The 24,935-nt window shown below is 50.9% G+C and overlaps 1 protein-coding gene across 2 annotated transcripts in view; it reads left to right on the top strand.

Annotated features, from left to right (window-relative positions):
• Window positions 1-24,398, top strand: part of ANKH (ANKH inorganic pyrophosphate transport regulator) — a 116,529-nt gene extending 92,131 nt beyond the window's left edge. For both annotated transcript variants that reach the window (XM_036310222.1, XM_036310223.1), the window contains exons 8-12: window positions 3,156-3,251; window positions 19,277-19,406; window positions 21,658-21,781; window positions 22,301-22,400; window positions 23,027-24,398. In XM_036310222.1, the coding sequence (XP_036166115.1) occupies window positions 3,156-3,251; window positions 19,277-19,406; window positions 21,658-21,781; window positions 22,301-22,400; window positions 23,027-23,140 (564 nt within the window). In that variant the 3' untranslated portion in view covers window positions 23,141-24,398. The remainder of the gene's footprint in view (window positions 1-3,155; window positions 3,252-19,276; window positions 19,407-21,657; window positions 21,782-22,300; window positions 22,401-23,026) is intronic.
• The last annotated feature ends 537 nt before the right edge of the window (window positions 24,399-24,935 follow it).

The following is a 24,935-nucleotide window of genomic DNA, read 5'->3' as shown; positions in this document are numbered from 1 at the left end:
CCTATAGAACTAGTTCAGAGCCATTGCCAACATCATTTTATCTTTTTTCCATTTACTTTTCAACTAAAGTTGACATACAACATTATAATAAGTTCCAGGTGTACATCCTAGTGATTAGATATTTGTATACCTTACCAAGTGATCACCAATATGATTTTATCTTATCCCAACAAAAGCTCTGGGAGGCAAGGAGAGGAGACTCTTTGCCCGGAGGTCTCCAGCGGATCACCCGCCCTTATTCCCACACCCACAATCACCCATGAATAGCAACTCACCTCAAAACACTCCTGGGATTGCCACCACACAGCCTCACGGGAGACAGAGCAGCTGTGGTACCCAGAACGCTTTACCGGGTGTGGAGTTTCCCCAGGAGACCATCAATTGGACCGTCCACCTATTGCGAACATTCTTTGCAACCTCAGGATGCAGAGCATCTCTTAGAAAAAATGCATTTGATTTCTGCCTCCCAGGCCTCTGAGCGCAGACTTCAGAGGCACGAGGCACTTGCCGGAGAAGGTGGGCAGCCCGTGTTTGAGTGGGTTTCATCCAGTCTACTGATAGAAATCATTGTTTTCATTCCAAGGAACATGTGTACACAAGTAAATCCTGGAAAACCAAAATGGGTTTAAGTCTTCTTGCTAAATCTCTGGCTCTAGGAGAACAAGATTATATAATAAAACTTGATGAGCGCAGCAGGTATTGAAGCATTAGAACCTCCTGGCCATGAAAGTCTCATCTGAAATTGTTTTTGACTCCCTTGAAATAATAAAACTTAACAATACAGCACTGTACAGTTTCGCTAGGCGCATCCAAGAACAACATTGTTTTATGCGTGATCACAGAGGCTGGCGCTGTGAGACAATTCCTTTAACGAGCGTACCTCTAGCCAGAAGCTGGAGTTACTTACTCAGAGCCCTTTAGAAACCCCACCCATTGTTTCCAGGCATTCTGCTGGGCTGCTCCGGCCATTCCTGTGAATGCATCTATTCACCCAAATCTTAGGACCTCTGTGTGGACTTCCAGAATTCGCCACCCTGACAGTTGAAATCCTTAGCCTCTTTGTGGGTTGCAGAATCAGAGATTTAAAATTTCTCGCATAACTTCTGAGAGTGCTAGCTCAACATTGAACTAGTTTTCCACTTGCACACGTTCTCTCTAATGTTCAGTTCTCATCAGCGAAAGAGCATGTTTCTGAGCAGATTGGACAAACAACACAAAGCGCAGATGCCAATCTAGTGATACGTGCTAGTTTATTCCAACTGTACTTGCAGAAGTAGTTGCTATTTTAAAAATAAAAGTGTCCCTGAAGGAGCCATGGCACGTCACTGTCACCCCGGGCGACCTGTGCTTAATTCCTTCCAGTGTGGCTGCCTTCTCACTCGGCCCACCCGGGCACCACTCACACAGATCCCTGGGGCGGGTGAAGATGGACAGATGTCCTACCACTGTGGCCTGCACTTGGCCATGGCAGCAGATATGCATCAGAGACTGGAAATAAGGCCGTGTCAGCTCATCCAGCGTTTGTGCTGGCTGCATCTGCGAGAGGAAGGGATTGGAGAGATTGCTTTGGCCTCTGAAGTCGGGGAAACATCAACAGTTCCTTTCCAGTTGGACCTGTGATATCTCCGCTCTGTGTCTCTCTTTGGGTGGGATGCGGAGTATGTTTTCGTTAGTCTGCTCTGGGACTAATTGGATCCACAACGAGTAGGGAATTGTTCTGCTCTGCTGGTTTCCACAGGAGAGGGCCAGGCACGCACTTGGACTGGGTAATGGCACGCTGAGCAGTGGCACTGGGGTGGCCTCAGCAAGGCTCCGATTCAGGGATGTGTAAGAAAACAGCGGAGCCATCTGCGTTATTTGCTTAAAATTCAATGTCACAAAGGCTGTTGAGCACTTTTTGTCCTTGGGGTAGATTGTGCTGAGTTGCAGGAGCTAAAGAGATGGGTGAGAAACACAGTTCTTTATCTCAGAGAGCGAGCCCACCCCTCACGGGGCTTTGACGCGAGCCCCAAGTACAGGCTAGGATGCCAGCCCTGGCTTCGGGGTCTACACTGCAGGAAGGCGCAGAGGCAGTTTGGAGGGGAACGGTCAGAGAGGCTTTAAGGAACCAGTAGGCTGTGAGGATGATGAGCCTTCAATAAAGGGGTGTTTTTGATCATCAGAAGATCCAACGAGAGGAGGAGGAACAAAAGTACAAAAGCCTGGAAACACCAAGTGGGTGAGGGGAGAGCAAGCGGTTCCCTGTGGGATTCGGGTTGAAAAGTCACGGCGGGAAAGGGAGTCTGGGTCAGGGCAAGCAGGGCCTTGATGGTCACTCCATCTTAGATTCCGGCTGGTGGGGAGGAAGGGCCCAAAGATCACAGAGCAGGGCCATGGCATTCAGAGAGGTGCCCACAGCGGCCAGGAGAGGGCACACAGGGCCCTGGACTGGCTAGGTGGGCACCCAGCATCAAAGGGAGGGTACTGGCCACTGTTCAGTGTAGAACTCTCTCTGGATGCTGTTCACATCCAGAAACCTGACAGCTGTCTGAGAGAGAGACTCAAAGTGACAGCCATCTTCCAAGCTGTCACTTGAAATCTATACTTTAGACCAGGGATAGGGAACCTTTTTCCTGCCAAAGGCCATTTGGATATTTATATCATTTGCGGGCCATACAAAATTATCAACTTAAAAATTAGCCTGCTATATTTGGTCAAACATTTTATTAACTCACCCCTAATGCCTTGGCAGGGCCAGACCAAATGATTTCCCAGGCCCTATCTGGCCCTTGGGCCGATGTTCCCCACCTGTGGTTTAAACTCATCACAAAGAACACAAATGAGATGCTTTTTTTTTTTTTTTTTCAATTCTCACCCGAGGATATTTTTCCATTGATTTTTAGAAGGAATGGAAGAGAGAGGGAAAAAAACAGAGTGAAATGTCAATGTGAGAAAAACACATCGATTGGTTGCCTCCTACACAAGCCCCAACCAGGGCCCAGGAGGAGCCTGCAACCGAGGTGCGTGCCCTTGACCGGAATCAAACCCAGGACCCTTCAGTTCAAAGGCAGATGCTCTATCCACTGAGCCGAACCGGCTAGGGTGAGATGCTTTTTAAGGTGCACGTGCGGTCAGTGGAGGATGACTCCAGTCACCATTGTCCTTTCTCCCCCTAGAACAACCCCAGCAATAAACTGGTGAGCACGAGCAGCACGGTCACGGCGGCCCACATCAAGAGGTTCACGTTCGTGTGCATGGCCCTGTCGCTCACGGTAAGGAGAGACACCCCCCCCACCACCACCATGTTTTTGGAAAAGGAGAAACGATTATATTAAAAGGAGATGTCGATGTCATGTATCCCCAAATGCGATGTTATGCTAGGTTAATTAACAACCTCTTCAAAACATTTTACGAGCGATTGTTATTTGAGGAAACCATTGAGTCCAGGAACAAAGGGTCATGGTGTTTCTTGGGACTTGTTACATGCTGAAGGAAGGCGGACATTGCCTTTCATTTTAATCAGACTCTTGTCTTGCTGAATAATTTCCAGCCCATTTCTGAACATCCGGAGTCAACTGTATTACCATCCCTGTCCCTTTTCCAAACTTAACTGGTGATATTTTGATTTCCCCAGTGAAAGTTCCTTTCCTAATTACGTTGATGCTGATGTCACATATTTATTTATTCTCCATGCAACACGTATCAATGGAGCATCTACAGCATCCCACTCTCTGTGCCGTCTTCCCAGGCACAGCTGTGAGCAGGTGCCCCTCACACTGTGCCGCTGGCACAGCCTTAAACAGCACGCGTCCTTCCTTTATCAGCTCCCCATGGCAGTTCAGATGTAGAAGATAATGCTCAAAAACATGGAGAAAGCACGTACACACACTGTAATCCGCAGCACAGGGTATATAATTTAAGGTTGTTTATAACACTTATCAACAGAGCACACGCACCATTTATAAACCAGCTTACATGGTAGACTGTGCCTTTTGGATGGAGACAAGAAGAGGATCAAAGGAAGTACTGGTCTTTTGAACTCTTGGTCTCCCTTTGTTGTGGTGGTGGTCCGCATTGCCTGTCAAGTCCTGTAGAAATTCCCCTTTTTTCTAGTACAATATGAGGATCTTGCTGAAATGCCTGTGTGGGTGCAGTTCTCAGCAACAGTGACTGATAGCGGGACCTAAGGCAGTAAGAGGGATTGGGTTCCGCTGGTGACAGGGACACAGTAACTGTAGCCCTTCTTACCGTCATCACGAGAACTGTTTAGCTGGATGAGTCCTGGCAGTGGTCCTTTAAAATCAAGCCCTATGTATGTTTTAAACCTTTAATGGATTTTTTTTAAATCCACAGCTTAATATTGGATTCATTGATCCAACACCTGAGTAGATTATAACAAGGGCAACATGGGACCAAGAGCCCATCACATAACACCTCTAACAGCTGATGACCTTGTGTCTGTCCTCAGCTGCCCGTCACTCTAACCCAGCCCCTCCCACCTATTTGTCTCTCATGAAATTGGTGGGGTGTCAGAAATATATTCCAGTGCCACCTGACCCTAGGAATTTCTGGTAGCATGCCTGTGCGAGTCAGGACAGGTTACCCCGTGCAACCCGGCTCCCCTGTGTTCATTATTTCTCTCTATGGTGTGCAAGTTTTTCCCTAATTCCCTAAAATATTAGCAAAACACAGAACAACCTTGAATCTGTTTAAGAGTCATTTAGGAAAAACAGAGAAAGTTTCTGTTGTAGGAACAGGCCTCAGCATTGGGAGACGGGTTAAATGACTGGGAGTCACACGTCAAGTTGGTTGGGATGCCAGGTTCTGTGACTTGGACCCCTTTCGCATAGAAAGCTGGAAGCTCTGGGTTGTTGCTGGCTCTCCTCATCTGTCTCCTTTTGCTCCATTTAACCATCTTCCCACCGCTACAGTGAGTCCAAGGGAGAACTTGACCAGATTGGATTTGAGGATATTTTATCTCTCCTTCAGCTCACAGGCAATAATCTGTACTTCTAAATCAAGTACAAGTTTATTTTGAAATGACCACTATCTAAGATCTAGAAACATGTTTTGGTTTCCAATGTAGAGGGTTTTTTTTAATGTAGTTATTCTAATGCTACCTTCTGTAACTAGAAGTACCTGAGGGTAGATTTTCACCAAGAAATTAGAGACTCAGAATCCTCTCTTGGAAAGGAACTTGGAGATGACCCATCATATTTTAGGAAAGGAAATGACTCAGGGAGGTTGAGTGACTTGTCCATACACCAGCTAGAAGCCAGCTTTGTAGGCTCATTCTTCACGCCCCACCCCCTTCCTCTGAACCACACGAGCAGGTGGTGCTGGTGGTGCTGGTGGTGCTGGTGATGCTGGTGATGCTGGTGATGGAGATGGTGATGGTGATGGTGATGGTGCTGGTGGTGCTGGTGGTGCTGGTGATGCTGGTGATGGAGATGGTGATGGTGATGGTGATGGTGCTGGTGGTGCTGGTGGTGCTGGTGGTGCTGGTGATGCTGGTGATGGAGATGGTGATGGTGATGGTGATGGTGATGGTGATGGTGATGGTGATGGTGATGGTGCTGGTGGTGGTGATGGTGCTGGTGATGGAGATGGTGATGGTGATGGTGATGGTGATGGTGATGGTGCTGGTGGTGGGGGGGGGGGTGTGTGTTGCTGTCTCTTAAGGCCGAGAGGTAGGTGAGTCTGCTAGTATGCCATAAATTACATTGCTTCCCACACCAGGGTACAAGGTCTGAGGCTAGTGACTGTTACTACCTAAGGCTCTGGTTCTCTTTTTAAAAAAAGGTTAAAATACATTTTTACTCTGGATCTTTGTGAGCTTTGCTTTTTGATGTCGATGGGTGGTAAAAAGGGAAAGTGTGAATTGGCACTCAAACGTGAATCTTCTACTCGGATTTGTATGGGGTGAATTGTGTTCACCAAAAATTCCTATGTTGAAGTCCTAACTCCCAGTACCTCAGAATGTGGCCTCGTTTGGAAATAGGATTAAGGTGAGGTCCTGGTGGGTTAGGGGGCCCCTCACCTAGTGTGCCTGGGGTTCTTATAGGCGGGGGCATGTGGACACAGACATGCACACAAACGCCATGGGAAGACTGGAGTTCTGCTGCCAGAAGGCAGGAGATGCCTGGAACAGATCCTTCTGTGGCAACTGCAGAGGGAGCATGGCCCTGCCCACACCTCACAACTGTGAGGCAATACTGCCTTTTGCTGTGGTTCCAAACCCCTGTTTTGTGGTGCTTGTTGCAGCAGCTCTAGCAAACTCATACACTGATGTTTCTGAAAGAAAGGGATCTTGTCATTTATGGTCACATGGATTGATTAACCAGACATAACTATTCAACTGACTTATTTTCTTTTTAAATCCTCCATTTCGTGATTCTGTAAGACACCTCTTTTATTTCCATATTCTCCATGTAGTAGTCTGAGTGAAAGATTTGCTTAGACATGTTTTTCACGTGGTACAGCCCTGTGCCCACACTTAGATGCTGAATTATATCTTTGCGAATGGCTTTGTGGGGGGCGGTGTAATTGGCATCATAGCATCCACTAGAAGTATTTGTGCTAGATTTAAGTTACTTTGCTTTTTTGGTTTTATTCTGCTTTCCATTAGTCAAATAATGCAATGTACCTCAGCCAGGCCCTTGCAGAATCCACTCACTGTTAATACTGAAAAGCCAAAACAGTCACCAATTTTCAGGGAAGGGTTTGGTACCTGGCAGTCACAAACTGTTGTGCACGAAAATGGCAAAGTAACAGTGGGGATTGACTCAGAGACATCCAGGAATTTTATTTTATTACTCTCTATGGCTTTTTTTTTTTCAATCATTTGTATTCGTCTCAGCTTAAAGACAGAAGCAGTCTAGGCACATTACAGCGTGTAGGGCCCAGGCCTCCTGACAATAATCACAGTATGAGTCGGGGGCCAGACACACTGTGGTGCTCGTGGCGTCTCGGTTTCCGATCTCAGCACCTGCTCACACCCCCATGTGCGTGAGGCTCTGACCACGAGCACGCTCCTGGTGGCCTGAAGCTCTCCATGTCCTATTGACTGACATCAGGTCAGCATGCGGGGAGTCAGCAAAGCCCAAGTCAAACACCTCCAAAGAGTTTTTGTAAATGTTCTCAAATACATTAAGAAACACCCAGTAGAGGAAGGCCCATCAGGTATTGTGTTAAATGAGCGTGACAAGGACACAGACACCCAGTTAGCATGCTAAGTGGTCATTTTGTGTGTTTAATGAAGCCAGAAACCATTAGGCCCAGGAACTAAGGAAAACAATCAGGAAGCCACCTGTCCCACAGAGGTATTCCTCCTGGCTGACAAACTACGAAAGTGACCTGGAAAGCAAAGTTGCTGTTTGCCGAGTGACCGAGGGCCGTTGCTGAAAACATTTCTTATTTTTATCCTAATGAATTTGTTACTGCATTTGCAGCTCTGGGTCAGACGGCCCACTGGTTCTGGCACAGAGAAGTCGATACGAGCTGTGCCACGAGATGGTCCTGGGGGTCTTCCCGGACCTGCTTCTGTCTTTAAGCTGAACAAGGTTCGGAGAACCAGGACGTGATGCTGAGAAAACAATAGTGCCGAAAAAACCTACTCACCTTTAACCAGGTGCCAGGAGGTTTGCAAGAGCCTGTCTGTCTCTGAGAGGTGGCACTTAACCATGTGGTTTGAAGAATGAATTGGCCTTTACAAAAAAAAAAAAAAAAAAAGACGTTTCTAGAAAGCCATGGTGCTCCCGCCAAGCCGGCGCCTCTGAACTGATGCCCTGCATGCCCCTGGGACTCTTGTGGCACCTGACTGCCCTCTTTTATCTTAAAGGGTTGAGAAGAAAGGGCCAAAAAAGAGGGATTTAGCTCAAGCTTGAATTCGGGCCCACATAGCACAGGGCTTATGGATGTGGCCCTTGAAGCCCCAGGGCCTGGGTTCAAGCCTTGGCTCCATCGCCCACCAGCTGGGTGGCTCTGGGAAGGTCACTTAAACGTACCAGCCTCGGCCTCCCTCGCTGCCACCGGGGGAATAAGAAGACCCATCTTTTAAGACTTTAAAAAGAATCCATAGCTCACATAGCACCAGGCTTGGTGTCAGCAAAGAGCGGGCGCTGTCGCCTAACGTTCCCAGAGCCAGGGGATTCCGCGTGAGGGTCAGAATCTGGCCCCTGCCTCCAGCCCCGGTGGCTCTTGGTAGAATGGATGCCAATGAATAACGTTTTCCTCCCTGAGGCCTGGGAAGGCTCTGGATGTCCCATCACACCTTCCTGTCTGTAGCCTCCAGTCCCAGGGGCAGACAGTGCCCACTCCAGTGGTCGGTTGTCTTGCTAATTTGAATTGTCGGTTCCCCACAAGCTGCAGTGAGAGCAGAAAGAGAGAAAGTGATGTATTTAGGCTTCTGGCTTAGACATCCCATAGATCTGTACACACCAACCAAATTAGAAATGCCAGCAAAGGGAGATTATAAGCCACACGTGTATGCATTAAGATGTGATTATCAACGCCTGGGGCTGTGGAACAGACACTTTCAAAGAGATAGATGGTGCTGAGGGGTTCCCTGTTTACCGGCACAGCTCTCCAGAGAAAGAACACATACATATTTATTCCCGAAGTCATTCTAAACATGCCTGAGCCCCTGCGATGCCCCAGGCTCTGGGACCACCACAGTGAAAGAGATCCACTGGCTTTTTTCTTTTTTATTAACTTATTGTTTTAATTAATTTCAGAGAGGAACAGAGAGGGAGAGATTTATTCTCTCCCATCATTGATGTTTCTCTCTCTCCCTCTCCCTTCAATGATTCTCTCTCATCATTGATGTCTTTGACCAGCTGCCTCCTGCTTGCCCCCGACCGGGGACCAAGCCTGGGGAATCCCATCGTGACCTCCTGGTTCATAGACTGATGCTCAGCCATGGAGCCACGCCAGCCAGGCCACAGGCTCTTTTCTCACGGAATTTATACTCTCAGAGAGAAGACAGGCAATAAGCATGCACGGTGGAGTGTATTAGTTTCCTGTGGCTGCTGTGACAAAGTACCACAAAGCTGATGGCTTAAAACAGCAAATTTATTCTCTCACAGTTCTGCAGGCCAGAGGTCAGTTTAGGTCATGGAGCCAAAATGAAGGTGTCAGCAGTCACACTCCGTCCAGTGACTTTTAGAGAAGAATCTGTCTCTTGCCTCCAGCTCTGGTGGCTGCTTGCATTCCTCGGCCACGTGACTGACTCCGTGACTCCCTTCTCTGCCTGTCTTCACATCCCCTCTTCCTCTCTGTGTCTGCATCAAACCTTCCTTTGCCTGGATCTTACACAAGGACATTTGTGATGGTATTTCAACCCACCCACACAATCCCAGCTAATCTTATTTCAAGACCCTTAACTTAATCACACCTGTTACCATATAAAGTAATGAATACTTGTGCTGGGGACTGGGGGTGAATATATCTTTTGGGGTGGCCATTATGGAGCTTGAAACCAAGAGTCACATGTGCTCAGGAGAAAATTAAGTGAAAGAAAAGAGAGTGAGGAAGATGCCCAACAAGATGGTCAGGGAAGGCCCCCTGATGGGGCACATTTGCAGGTAATCGGATGTCCGGGAGCCCAGCAGCCCCACACTCCCTGTGTATGTATTCACGACCCGCCGTGGACATGCACCCCGAGTTTGAGGGCACCTCGGTGCATATTCACCTGCATTGCTCCACCCCTCCTTTCTGCTCGGGCACTGCCTCCGTTTCTCCCGCCCTCTCCAGTTTCAGCCTCTCCCAACTCACTGCTTTAAATATATTTAAGGCTCCCAACCTTTAAGAAAATTAAAGGAAACATAAAAACCATCTCTTTTTCCGCAGGCAGACTACTAGCACATTTCTCCTCTCCTTCCTTCTGAGGTCGCTCCTTTAGTTGATGTTTTTGCCCATCTCCTATCTCCTTACAGAGCTCACCGAGGGCCCCACTGTCTCATTGCCCAGCTGCAGGGGCCCCGTCCGGTTCTCATGTTTGGGGTCTGATGCGGCCCACTCCTCCATCCGTGCTCATGCCTTGCCGTGTGTGACACTGTCCTTGGCTGGCTTTCCTTTTCTCTTTCTGATTCTTCCTCCACAGGCTCCTTAGTGGAAGCCCCTGTTCCTCCCTATGAGTGAGCCCCAAACTCTGCCCTCCCACCTGCCTCCTGACCCCTCTCCCTGCAGGGCCTGGCTGAGGACATGGTCGCTGTCCCCACGTGAGCGGCATCTCCTCCTGGGCCATCAGGCTATATCCGTGGGCCCCCAGCTTCCCGAGATCAGCCTTGTCTGGGGGATTAGGTTGGAGGTTACTGGAAGGAGAAGAGGTGATTCACAGCAGATGGCCTGGTCACACCTTGCCTGCCAGGGCCCTGGAGGCCAAGAGGACTTAAAACATTTTAGTTCCAAAACTTCAGAGTCTTAGGCCTGAGGGCCCAGGCCAGCAGGGGAGGAAAGCAAAAGGCGGCCATCAGAGAAGGAAACAGTCAGGCTCTCTCTGTGACTTACTGAGATAATCCCCTTCCATGAGGTTCAGCTCATCCTAAAACACCGTTATGCTGTTCCCACTGGCACAGGGACCCAGCCTCAGCTTCCTGCTGCTGACCTCACCCATGAGCTGTCACTCAGCCGTGGGGCAGGGACACCACAGGCCTCATTCCGGCCGTGGCCGTGGTGCCACGCCGACCCTGTGTCTCCAACAAGGACGGCCTGTTTGAGGCTTTGTTTCTGCCGGGCAGCGGCCCCACCCCCGCGCCCCGAGACTGCCTTCTCATTGTTCCCAGGATCCGGCAGAAAATGACTCTCTTGTGCATTGGGGGGGAGAACAGAAAGGACCAAAGGTAAATCAGCTGAATTGAAAACCCTCTCATCTGGCGCCTCTGGGAGCATCGTGTGGACCGCTGGGCCCTATGGGCAGCTTTAGACATCCCAGAAATATGGAGGGAGCGAGGCTTCTAGTCCCCAAGGCCGGGTGGAAATCCTGGCCCCACCCTTTCCCAACGGGGTGCCCTGGGCCAAGTCACACAGCCCTTCTAGGCCCTGGTGACCCCTTTGGTAAAGGAGTAGAAAATCCTGCCTCTCTCCCAGGATTTTATGAGGGTTAAATGAAATCACCAATGGAAAGTTCTTGGTGTGTGATCATGGATGAGTTCCCTCCTTCCCACGGGCCCTCTGCCCCCCCTTCACACTTTAGTAGCCCGGCATTCACTTTTTAAGTCATCATTATCGCAGATTTGAGGGGTTGACTGGTTTGTTCAGGGGAACTCAGAGGGAGAGTAAAGCAATTAAGAATGGTCCCCAAAACGCTACCTAAGCCCTGGTGATAAAAAGGCAGTACAGATCCACAATGCAGTCTTAAAACAGCAAGTGGGGGAGCACGCCGTGATGTTATGAGCAGGCCCCAATTTTTTTAAAGTAGTTTTAATTGTGATAAAATGCACCTGACTTAAAACTTGGCACCTGGGCCATTTCTAGGTGTGCGGGCAGTACGTCCACATTGTTGTGCCGCTGTCGCCGCCAGCCACCATCCATCTGAGGAGCTCTTTCCTCCTGCAGAATTGGAACTCTAGACCCATTGAACACCACCTCCCCGCCCTTGGCCCCCCCCCCCCCCCCGCCCCAGCAAGTTCCGGTTTCTGTTAACAGTCAAAGAAAAAGTAAAGGCTAAACAGAAGTTGGATTGGAACCTTCTAAATATTCTACAAATCAGAGTAAGAATAGGAAAGAAACATTCCGCAAATGGATGGAATGGGCAGAGGTTTGATGGGCAGAGGTTTGACAGCCGGAGCGCCCACTGCAGGCTTGGTGCATGGCGCCCCCTGCTGCTGGAAGTGTGTTTTGGCCTTCCTAAGAATTGTGCGGCTTAGGTCGGAAAGGAGCACTGAGTGCTCTGACCAAGTGTGCCTGTTTGGCGGTTTTATTAAATCTAAATGGCAGTTGGGGTGATTGCACTTTCATATTCTTTAAAAATGACTGATTTTAAACCGACATCTGAAAATGTTAACTTTTTACCATTAGATGTGCTATAATAGTGGTTTCGTCAACTCCCTTATGAAGCTATTCCAGATGGATGTGTAACGGTGGTTATGATGGTCAACAAGCCACATGGAGAATACTAAGTACCACGAAAACACTGTGTCAAGCTCCCTACTTTAACCGAAAACAAAGCTCTGTTTTTCTTAGTAGTAGACGAAGTTTACTCCATCTGTTTCAGCCCCATAAAAATTTTACCTGCCTGACCTTACATAAAAAGTCCCCTGCATCTCCTCTCTGTATACTATTGCAATAATAGTATATATTGTAATCCAATATGCATTATATATTACGCATTATAATATATATTATTATATTTATATAGATATAGATATAAAAGGCTAAGCGACCAGCCAGCCGGCTGACCAGCTGGTAGGTATGATGCACACTGACCACCAGGGGGCAGACGCTCAATGCAGCAACTGCCGAGTGACAGCAACCCTGCAGAGTTCCCTCTCACGCTCCGGGACCCCTCAGGGGATGTCGGGCTGTCAGCTTTGGCCCGATCCCCGCAGGCCAGTATGAGGGACCCCACCTGCCAGAGGGACCCCACTCACTTTGCAGACGCCCTTCGAGCCCCAGCACCGCCCCAGGTGTGGCTGGCCAGAGAGGGACTGTGGGAGGTTGGCTCCAGGGTGTGTCCAGCCCGTCTCGCCCAGTCCCGCCCCACTGGCCACCTTCTAATTAATTTCCTTTCAAAGGGCACAAATCCGTGCACCGGGCCTCTAGTGTTACAATAATACTAATGATCCTTCCTCAGAAAGTGCTCCCTACCTGTGACGTTCTCCCATGCTGTGCTGCGGTTTTCCTGCCCACCCACCTGGCTTGTTGCCCAGCCCCCTTCAGAGCATGGTCAGCTTTGCAGGGCAATAGCCCCCTTTCTCTGGCCATCAGGACAGACTCACTCCCTGACCCTCTATCATGCTCCTCCCCAGCAAGTGGGCTCATTGGCCTTTTCACACGTTATGTAGACTTCAGGGATTTGCATTCTAGTAAAATGTCAAATTTTTTTCTTCAGAATTGGGACTCCCCTGGTTCCAGAGTCATCCTAATGGAATGCCGTGTCATCCAGGGGGGTGTGGTGACTTCTCACAGGCTCGCTGTTACCCTTAGGAGGGCTCTAGGGAGGGACCCCATCTAGTTCAGCTGGCGGTCAGCACGTGAGAGTGAGAAATCATGGACAAGACAGGCCGGAGGGTCCCCAGGGGGCAGCCAAGCGTCCATCCTGAAGACAGAGAAACACTCACATCACTCTCTTCATACCCCACACGGGTCCCTCAGCACATCCTGTTAGCACTAAGTGCAGATACCTCCAATTCCACCATTCCCCACCTCCTGATGACCCCAGGCCCTCTCCCTTATGTTACAGTAGCCCCCTGGCGGGACTCCCTGCTTCTGCCCTGCGCCCCACCCCCATACTCCATCCTCACCCAGCCTGTCAGTCAAAATGGCAAGCATCACATCTCTCCTGCACCTGCCACCTCCCATGGCTTCCGGCTCTCTGGGACCAAAAGCTGGACCCACAAAACGCGGGTGAACTTTCCCACCCACCCACCTCCCTGCCACCTGTTTGCAGCCAGTGCAAGTTGATGCTAAGAATCAAAGGCCAAATGGCAGTCCTGGGGTGTACATCAGCGCTCTCTCTCTCTCTCTCTCTCTCTCTCTCTCTCTCTCAAAACTCGAGCAAGGTAGGCGGGTGTGATATCTGGCAGTGTCCTGCCTTGTTCAGGCCCCTCTATCCACGGGGAAATCAAATTAGTGTGCCTTGTGTGGAGTGACACCAGGCACAGTGTCCCGAGACGCTGTCTGTGAAACCCAGCTGTCAGCCCTCCCTCTGAATCAGGACTTTGCACATCCCTGTCCTAAATACTTATTAAGGTGGACAGATGCAGGGGCCCCTGTTATTTTAAAATGTGGTTTTTTGTGGTTAAAAAAAAAAAGGAACACATGCTCTCATGCTCTTTGTGGAAAACAGGGGAAAGTCCAAAGAGGAAAATAAAATCAATCCTAATCTCACCACCTACAGACAGCTCACTAGTAGCATTTTATTCCAGAACCAGGAAACCTTTTACAGTAATGATAGTAAGACCGGCTGGTCCCACTCACTGTGCCCCTGGCGGGGAGAAGCATCTGTGGGGGTCACGGGGCCACAGACACGCTGGTGGTCTGGTCATCCGAGGGCTAAGGAGCTGGCACCAGAATGTAAATCCACTGACTCACCATCTTGCAGCCCCAAGCCAGGCTGTAACCACCTCTTTGTATGCGGTATTGTTGAGGGTTAACCTCAGGTTTAGGCAGTGGAGACTTAAACCCAATCAAACAGTTGTTGAACTTTTCTTACTAAGTAAAGGCTCCAAATAAAAACGATGCCCAGGGCCAGCTATTTTAATTCATAACAGCTGCATACATTTCACTTCTTCTAACTGCAGAGGACAAGACTCTCTGACTGTGTACTAATCCTGATTATTCAGGGTAATGGCGGGAGTGTAGGGAGCTCTGGTTTGCTCTGGAACTGCGTCGAAACCAGAGCTCTTGGCAATGTTCCCTTGTGGGCTGGAGCCCCCTCCTTTCATCAAATGCTGATGGAGACAACTGGCTTCTTCGAATCCCACATTCTTGGGAAAGAATCTGAGACTGTCCCAGGGCGGGTCAGAAACAGACTCTGTGGGAGAGGAGGGTCCCCCTTCTGTGGGTCTAGTCACGTGGATTCAGACTGTAGCATGTCAGATGGGTGTTATTTCTGTAAGGGCTGGGTCTTGCTTCCTCCTTAAGGCACACTGTAGTCCTATTTGGGGACCTTAATCTATGGTAAAACTTAGTCATCACTTAGTTCATCGTTACAGGGGTTTAGACATGAAAGGTTAAATGCTGCCTCCGATGTGGGACAACTCCATACAGGTAAAGCCTGCTTAACGGGTTGCTTCTAAGGAAGATGTTAAATTACTCATTGATCTGCCCGACCAGACCATCACTAGAAATCTGACCATGGCACATACACTAACCAGAAACCGCATGGGAAGGCTGTGAATACAACGGCTGCAATCCCAATGGGGGTTAGTTTCCACGGAGGCTAATGTGATGAAAGAAAAGAGATGCCAGTGATCATGAAGGCAGAAGGTGTGTCTGGAATGGACTACACTTTTCAAGCAATGAATATATGTTGAAATGCCAATAAATGTTTCAAAGTTCAAAGTAAAAATTTCATGGTCAGTGTCTGGTCCTCAGAAAAAGAATCACATAGTCTGTCAAATAAAAGGGTGCTGGGTCATAGGTCTCCTCCTGTCTTCCTTTCTTTCTTCGCCTTCATCACCTTTTTATTTCAGAATTATCTTAGGTTTACAGAAACGTTGTGAAACTAGCACACAGTTCCCACACACCCTTCATCCCTCACTTTGCAGTGGTTCATTTGTCACAACTGAGGAACGAATACGTGACTGTGAACTGAACTGCACAGTTGATTCAGGTTTCACTAGCTTTTCCCTCACAGCCCTTGTCATCTTGTCTCCTTAGCCCCCTCTGGTGTGTGAGTTCCGCAGACTTGGCTTGTTTTTGAGGCGTTCCCAGTTTCAAGCAATGCCGCTTAGGTTTTGTGTAAACGTGCCTCAACTCGGGTTTGTCTGAGGTTTTTCTCGTGGTTAGAGGGGGCTTTGGATTTGGGGAGGAAGATCACCTGGGTCAAGTGCGAGTCTTATCACATCTTATCAGGAGCACGTGCCATCAACATGACTCATCACTGCTGATGTTGACCTTGACCACCTCCCGAGGTCATGTTTGCCAGGTCTCTCCACTGTAAAGGTACTCTTTTCCCCTTTCCAAGCCGAGTTCTCCTTGGAGGGGAGTTGCTATGGTCAGCCCACACTTCTGGATGGGGAAGTATAGGTATGCTTCACCTCTCTGGGAAGGGAGTATCTACATGAATTAGATAAAATTCTGGGCCAGAGATCTGACCCTATTTGCTTATTTATATCAATATTAGAGCCCTGGTGCATGGGATTCATGCTGAATCCCATGCACCAGGGGTGGGGGGCGTGGACTGCAGGGATCGGCCCGATATGGGAGTGCCGCTCATCCTGGTCAGCCGAGCAGCTATGGACCCACCCTCTGAGCGGCTGCTCCCACTGTGGGAGCGCCGCTCATCCCAGTCAACCAAGTGGCACTCACACCGTGGGAGCGCACTGACCATCAGGGGGCAGCTCCTGCGTTGAGCGTCTGCCCCCTGGTGGTCAGTGCGCATCATAGTAACTGGTTGACTGATCATTCTGGTCGTTCTGCCGTTCGGTCACTGGGCTTTTATATATATAGATTGACTCGTGGGTATTTATTGTGTATTCTGTATTCAGTACTACAGTATTTATTTTGTTGCTGAAATTGTTCCAGCTTTGCCCGTGGGGAATGCTTCCTGCTGGGCTCTTGTGTCCTTTGACATATTATTCCAGGCAGATCTAGAATGAGCCATTTCTCCAGGCAGCACTGGTTCCTTCTATTGAAAAATAAATAGAAAAACCAAGATCTGGGCACTGAGTGGGTGGTTCTATGCAGCTGGCTGCTTCCTAATAAGATAATATTGACAGCAAGCTCTGCAGCAGAAAAGCCAGCCCTGCAGCTGCTCTAAGGAACAAATCACGTTCATTGTCAGGAGTTTATTAGGTTTGTTTTCCTGGTTTGGAAAAGTCAATGTCGTTAGGCTCTGCAAATATTTGAGGAACACAGCATGTCATGGTCAACTGGGAGGGCATGTTCTGAGCCAAGCCTCCTCTGGGTGAACTCATTCGAATGACACTTTCCTGAAATATTCTTTGTTAGGTTCACTTCTGCAGCTTCCTGTTTTCTGAAACCGACTGGTCACCTTTGGTCTGGTTGTTAGCTGGGGCTCCACACGTTCCTGAGGGAACGCTGGCCTGCAGAGAGGAACTGCGCTTTTAACCAGCGCCGGACCTATTGCTATGTTGCAGATATTCCCCTCTGGGCAATGCAAGAAATAGTCATGTTTTTAGGGACTTACTGGCAGGCAAGGAGCATTTTCATCTGGAAGCATGGCAAAGGCAAAGGGTCAAATTCAGAGACTTCCGGAAGAAAACGAAAGGAAGCTTCGATCCATTACCCATAGCATTCCTTCGCTTTCAGTAATGACCTGTGATTGCTCGAGCCCCAGGCTGACCGGGTTCGGCTAGGAGGCCCAGCCTTCTAAGTGTGGCAGACAGCTCTGAAGAGGCGCCTCAGGAGCATGTGGCCTGATAGGGGCATTCAGGGCACTCTGGGCACAGATAGGTACCAGACAGAAGAGAGTGGTTCAGTGGTGCCACACTGAATCACACTGTGGCATTTTAGAAATGGAATGTCGAAACCACCCTCCTGGGAAGCTCTGTTAGGGATCCATCAGACCTTCACATTTTGTTCTCAGGGGCCGCTGTGGTTACCGGCCCAGGTTACTGGGTATTTTTGTAAATGTCTCGAGTGATGTGGGTGTGCTCACTATGGTCCTGTCTTCCAACTGGACTCCGAGGTTTTCCAAGGCTGTAAAACGCCTTGGGGTGCCCATCACCCATGCAGAGAGCCCAGAGAGGGGAATCACCTGGCTTTGCCACAGACGCTGGCTGCACCCTCCTCTCTGACATGCAATGACTCCCTCCCTTCCCCTCGGGTGTTGTAACTGAAAGGCCATTGTGCAGTGATTTTGCAAAGCAGAGAGATTGCAACAGGAGACATCGTCTCACGTTCAGGTCATTGCCGGCTACGGAATACACACGGCATTACAGTGATTGTCCTGCAAGCTCTCATTTTTAGCAGAGTGTGGTCCTCCAACCACGGAAGAAATGCAGGGTGGCTTACTCTTCGTGGGTCCTGAGGCACAGATCCAGTCCGGATAGTTCTCACTGCCCTGCTCAGTGCCATTTTGAAGTTGCGACATGAAATTGTCGCCATACCTGCGCTGTAGGTGTGAGCGATACCTCACTGTTTCAGGCTTTGCCGTGGGAAAACGATGACAAGGCCACTTGTCCAGGGCACACGGTGACAATGCCTCTGAGCTCCGAGTTGCCACATCTGAGGTATTTTTTCCTTCATGTCAGAGATGGGCTGTAAGTAGGGGCAGCAGGCAATAGGGTTAAATGATGTCATTTTGGAAAACCCCTGAGATATTTATTCCTCCCAGATGCTGAAAAAGATATGGCAGAATTAAAGCTCCATTGCAGTTAGCAAGTGAAACATATACTAGATTCTCCCAGGTATTTTTTTTAAATATATTTTATTGATTTTTTACAGAGAGGAAGGGAGAGGGATAGAGAGTTAGGAACATCGATGAGAGAGAAACATCGATCAGCTGCCTCCTGCACACTCCCCACTGGGGATGTGCCCGCAACCAAGGTACATGCCCTTGACCAGAATCGAACCCGGGACCCTTGAGTCCGAAGGCCGATGCTCTATGCACTGAGCCAAACTGGTTAGGGCGTATTTATTTTTTAATATTTCAACATGACACAGTAAACAGGACCAGCCTAATTCCAGGAACCCTAATTTACCCAAAGCCTAAAGGGTGTGATAGTCTAAAATGTCAGTGTTCTGTTTTTGCACGACTGTCATTCACCTTCTAACGTATTCATTTTCGTTTTAGAGAAGAATCGCTCTCTTGCACCGTCAGGAAGGGAGAGAATTATTTGGGAACTGGTGGGATTTTTCACTCCACCTTTCCCCCGCCCATTTCAGTTCCCACTTTCTCAAAGGGGTTCCATGTCCAGAGTTCCCCACTTCATGGCTGTGGTCTCTCATTCTCTGAACTAGACCTTGCAGGCTTCCGGGCCTGTGGTTAATCTCAGCATTGCTGTTTCCGTCTTGGCTGGCCATGCTGATTCAGGCGTGCTGCATGCATCCAGATGCTTCCAGGGCACTTTTCATTATTGGGTGAAAGCTGTAAAAACTGTGTTAATAGACATGTTCCCCCTGAACGGACTGAGCTGGTTAGCAGTCCAGCTAAGCCTTCCGTGGGAGCCCACTGGCCCCGCTCAGTGGCCTGCTTCCCCACTCAGTGCGTCCCCATCTGCCCCACTGCCCGGGCCCCTGTGGGGCAGACGTGGCAGGTGGGCCTGGGCCTGTGCCAGCGGTGGGAACAGGGCAGGGTGATGGCAGCCTGAGGACCGGTATGCCAGCCTCCTGCTTGGGCAGGTCACCCTCTTTCTGAGCTCCTCAGCATATTAGACTGCCTGGCTTTCTCATTCCACTCGTTGATGCCTTTTCCTCACAACCTGGCTTCCCCCTCCCCCTCCCCCAGCTCTGCTTTGTGATGTTCTGGACCCCCAACGTGTCCGAGAAGATTCTGATAGACATCATCGGCGTGGACTTTGCCTTCGCAGAGCTCTGCGTCATTCCTTTGCGGATCTTCTCCTTCTTCCCCATCCCAGGTAAAGCAAAAGCAAACGAAAGACAAGTTCCTCCTTACCACGCCCCCTTCCCCCCTCCTCACCCCCCCCCCCACCCCGCCCGCCTGGCTCAGTCTTCTTTCTTTGGAAGTGTTTGCAATCGTGTCCCAAACAAAACTGTAAATCTTCACAGTGGACTGGAAAGATGCGGAGACATGGCCCAGTAGGATGAAAGTTCTTAACACGACGCCTACAGGAATCATCGGTTTCTTAAAGGAGAGCGGTTGCAAACAGGGAAAAAGAAAGCAGACCCCCAGAGATAGCGTGAGGAGTTCAGGGGCAAAGAACTGCCACACACCCTGATGGTGGTGGGGACACGAGTCTAGGCCTGTGTCAAAAGCCTTAGAGCTGTACATTCAGAAGTCGACTTGTAGGTATGTTAATTTCAGGAATAAAATGGGGTGAGGGGAGTAGCCTATAAAACCTGGATCCATACAGGGAAAGAGAGGGGCTGCTGGAGACAAGAATCTGGGGGCAGAGCTGAGGCCAGAGGGCATGTGGCCAGAGAGGAGAAGCCCCCAGCCAAAGCGGAAGCCAGTTGGAAAATTCGCAAACCGGCAGAGTAGTGTGAGGTGTGCCATAAGGAAGGAGGTCGTGCTTTAGGAAATGAGTAAAGCGGGCTGCAGAGTGGTTGCTTAGTATGCTGCCCTGTCTGTAGCATGTACCACCCGTCATGTATGCCTGGGTGTGCTATGTTCAGGGTGAGTGCCTGCCTGTCTGCATACCATTTCTAGAGGTAACTCACCAAAGGGCTAACAGTGCTTGCCGCTGGGAAGCAGGACAAGGGCCCCGGGGAGCCAGGCCTGGGAGGAAGACCTTTGTGCTATATTCCCTTTCGAATTCTGTACCAAGTGCATGTTGTTTCCTGTTAAAAATTTTATTGCCCAGAAATTCCACCCCAGTCAGTGAGCCAAGAAGCCAAAACCTACAGAGAGCCACAGTGAGGTGAAGAAACGGGCCACGGAGCTCGGCCAGCCCTGTGGGCCCGCCAGCCCCAGTTGTCCCTGAATTGCACAAGCTGCCCTGCTTAGGGGCCAAGCACTCCTGGAGGCTGGGTCCCTCGGGTGTCACCTTCTCAGCTGTGGCAGACATGGAGGGATGGAGGGTCAGGGGTGCAGGGGAGGCAAGACCCTGGGGAGCCAAGCTTTGGAAGGCGACGCCACCTAGAGGTGCTGCCCTCACAGTGTTGCCTGGAGGAGGGGCTGGAGGTCCAGGAGACTCCGCCTCACCTGTCATCCTAAGGGCTTCCAGACGGGTCCAGCTTCCACCTGTCTGTGCAACCTGCAGGGTATGGGCCAACAGGATTAGCATTCTACCTGTGTGCCCTCACCTCTGCCCTTGCCCAAACCGAAGTGTGTGTCTGAGCCTCTTAAATACAGCCCTCCACCCTGGGCCGGAAGGGCACTCCGTTAGACCAGGAGGACAGCAGGTCTTCCTCCCAATGGGCTTCCTCCCTGGACACGAGGTTTTACTCCAGGAGTGAGCACTTCCTTAAACGCCCTCCAGTTTGAGGTCAGACATCAGGGCACTTCTTGCTGACAACTGTTTTCCTCCAAAACCAAATTCAGGCAGCAGTTCACACGTGTTGCTGGAGCCCTCCATGGCGTCCAGGCTGGGTGCCCCGCCTTCCCTCAGTTCCTGTCTGGATGGGGAGACGGGCGAGGTGTCTGTGACACACCCACCTGTCAGAACGACAGGGACCTGACAGGGGCAGGAGGAGGGCGGTGACTGAGGTTTCCGTGGTCGGGGACGGCTGAGGAAATCAGGGATGTGGACAGAGCAGCCCTCTCTCCTCCCCGACACCTTGTCTCTGGGCTTTTGGTCCAGGTTTGCTCCTCCCTCAGAATCAGGTTTGATCACTGGCAATCAGGTTTGATCTCTTCTCTCTGAGTTTTTTCTTCGAGAGAGGAAGGGTCCGAGCTTGAGGCAGGAGTGGACAGGACTGTCCCAGGGGCAGTCACTATGGAGGAGGGAGCTGCCTGCAGCCACTCGTTGTCTGGACGCTCAGGGCTGTGATGGGGCAGGAGCCGAGGTAGGGACGGGCTGCCCGGGCCCTGACGCAGAGACCAGGAACCTGGCAGGAAGACAAGGTGATGCCCAGGGCAGCAGCAGCAGGGCCTGGGTCCCAGCCTGCACCCCAAGGACCCTGGTGTGCTGCCCAGCGGCTAGAAACTACAGGCTGAGGACCCGGGGAAGCAGGTCGTTGCTGATGAGCCCTTTGCTCTCCCCTCAGTCACTGTGAGGGCTCATCTCACCGGGTGGCTGATGACCCTGAAGAAGACCTTTGTCCTGGCCCCCAGCTCCGTGCTGCGCATCATCGTCCTCATCACCAGCCTCGTGGTCCTGCCCTACCTGGGGTGAGTCGTCAGGGGCGTGGGGCTGTGGGTCCTTCTGCCACTTAAGTTCTGTTTAGATGGTTGCTTTTGCTTTTTCGTGTGAAAGCCCCAAGCGTATCTAGAAGTAGAAATGCAAACTTGCGTCTTATTCTCTGCCTGCAAACCAGATGGGAGGCTGCTGAGATCCATTCTAGAAAAGTCCTTTCAGGGTCAGGCCTATACACACTATTTACTGAGCACCAACCATGACTCCCAGTCTCCCACGGAAGGGGCTTGCAGAGAGGAGGGTGGGAGGTGCTGCGGGCTCAGGAGGGATGGGACGCCAGCAGGTGCTGAGCTGAGGCCGGAGGGGGCGGGGGAGGCAGCTCTGCCTGGAGGTCCAGGTCCCCTCCCCATGCAGGTGCCTGGCTTACTAGGTGCAGACTCTGAATGCGATTGTCTGGTGCCTCTTGTCCACACCTTTCCTGGGTGTCGGCTGGATTGTGACACTGTGTGTGCACGGATTTAACAAAGTAATGGCCTTTGCTTTCTCATCCCCAGGGTCCACGGAGCCACCCTGGGCGTGGGCTCCCTCCTCGCGGGGTTTGTGGGAGAATCCACCATGGTCGCCATAGCCGCCTGCTACGTCTATCGGAAACAGGTGAGACGTGGGGACAGACACACCTGCCACGGCTGGGAAGCCTCCTCCAGGTGTGGGAAGACCTGAGTGGCTCCTGTGGGCCACAGTGGGAGACATCCGGTCCTTCAGCTGGGCCCGCACTGCGGGGTCCAGGCCTCAGGGCAGTCGCCTGGAGTTAGGCCAGGCCAGGCGCAGGGTGGGAGAGAATGACAGCAAGCCTGGGGCTGGCCCGAGGGAGGAATGCTCCAATAGCATCAGGCCGCATGCTCATCCCAGGGACAAAGGCTCTGCAGGCCCTGAGCAGGAGGGTGGGGAGAGCTCAGGCCCTGCTGGGAAGGGCGGGCGGAAGTGGTGTCCCCGGAGGGGGCGGGGGGGGGGGGGGGGGGTTGCCATCAGCTGACGGTGCGGTGCATCCAGTGGGCACTGGGGAGAGTCGTTGGGACGGGATCGCCCAGAGTGCCGGGCCAGGGCCAGCGTCCAAGTAGCCAAACAGAGAGGCACACGCCGGACTGAGGTGCAGCCTCGGTGAGGTCGCCCCAACCATCCACGAGACCCAAGTCTGAGACCCCGGGGGCCTCCCCCTGCTCTTGGCTCTGCTGTGATGTGTCCCTGCCACGGCCCACGCTTACGTGTCTTCTTTGCTCTAGAAAAAGAAGATGGAGAACGAGTCAGCCGTGGAGGGGGAGGACTCGGCCATGACGGACATCCCTGCCGCCGAGGAGAGCACGGACATCGTGGAAATGAGAGAGGAGAACGAATAAGGCGCGGGGCGCACGGGCACCGCGGGGACGGTGGGGATGACACCCCAGCGCCATCTCCTCTCCCGTCGAGTTCTGGTTCTGGTTTTGGTAGCGAAAGAGGCCTTGGTCGAAAGGTTTCACGTAAACTCCGGCATACTGGGTATGCTCCACGCAGCGGGGACCCAGGGAACGGTCTCTGCCGACGCTTTGTAAAAACCCACACGACAGCTGACTTCACGCCCCGCTTCACGAGAACCCAAAAGACATAGCTGCCTCGTGGTCCACGTTGTCCCCTCCCTCAGACCATCTCCGCTTGGAACCAAAGGACTGCGGCTCTGCCCCCCTCGCCCGCGGCCACCACTGCCCGCAGGCCACGGCCAGCACCGTCCCTCCGCATCGCTCTGAAGAGTCCACAGGTGACCACTCGGCTTTCCACGGCGTCCCGGCGGCAAGGCTGCGCAGAGAGAGGTAACCCCGGTGGCCTCCACCACGGGGTCCTCGCAGGCCGTTCCCGCTGAAGAAGGGACCTGTGAGTGCGCTGGGCAGCTGGATGGAGAGAAAAGCGTGAGATGCCACAGGGACAGCCCGCTGCCAGCATCCCACCTGGCCTCCTGCTAGAGCTGGGTGAGCTCTCACACCAGGCCCCGCCGTGTACATACCTGAGCTAACGTTACCCTTGTCACCAAAGCCATCTCCGAATTTCAGCATCCTTCCGCATGGCTTCCCCGAAGGCTTGTTTTCCACTCACCCTCCCTGAAGGTGGCGCTAGAGCAAGGGAATCGGAGCATTCTAACTCTCACCTTGTAGTCTTTACAGTGAACTGCAGCTTTAAGTCGTAATCTAGCACTCTCATGCCAGGTTGTCGTATCGTAACTTTTGAAGTAATGTCTTACCTGGTCCAGCCATTCTTAGTCATAACCGTGCGGTACAGGTAATTCCTCGTGTACGCCCCTCTCACGCCACAAGATAAAGCAAGACATTTTATAAAACAACTTCGAAGTCACTATGTGATACTCCCTGAGATGATACATCTGAAATCCATTTAGTGCAGTATATTTTTCTAAGTTTTGGAAAGCGGGTTTTTTCTTTAAAAAAAAAAAAAATATGGACACAGTTCAGTAAATTCTTGATTTCGTCAAAATTCCTAGACTGAAAGAACCTAGACACAAAACTATTTTAAAGATATAAATATATACTGTATATGTTATGTAATTTATTTTAGGCTATAATACATTTCCTATTTTCGCATTTTCAATAAAATGTCTCTAATACAATACGGCAATTGCTTGTGTGTCCACGTATCTGCCCGTTGAAACGTATTGTACCGATGAACATCGTCTCTTATTTGTAGCAGTTTTACAAAGCCTGTCCTTCGTACCTGAATATAAGGGCCTGTAGATGAAAGAGGACTATTTTTGCTCCCAGGTAACGGGTGTAAATGGTTTAGCTGGTGTAGACCCTGGTGAGGGGGGACATAGATGCTGGAAAGGGAGGAAGACTACAGGAAAAGGCCAGGCGCTTGTATTTATTGTATCCGGTGCTGAGTGATCCTATTGTTCCGCTAGAAAAAGGGATGTGAGGGCATAAGGTCGGGCTAGCGCATCAGGGGTTGCATTCATGTTCCTGGACACCCAGGGGCCCTCAGGGCTGCCGCCACCAGGACCAATCCGCAGGTGCTCCGCCCGAGGTAGGGGTGCTGAAAACCGGGATGCACAGCTTTGGGGTGCTTTCGGGGGCAGATCTGAGAAGATGGGGGGAAATCTAATTGTATCAGCTTTTTAAAAAGCACATGACTAGAAAATTAAGCAGCAATATC

Source organism: Myotis myotis, unplaced genomic scaffold, assembly GCF_014108235.1.
Source record: "Myotis myotis isolate mMyoMyo1 unplaced genomic scaffold, mMyoMyo1.p scaffold_m19_p_5, whole genome shotgun sequence".
NCBI lineage: Eukaryota > Metazoa > Chordata > Mammalia > Chiroptera > Vespertilionidae > Myotis > Myotis myotis.
This window is presented reverse-complemented; position numbering and strand designations above follow the sequence as displayed.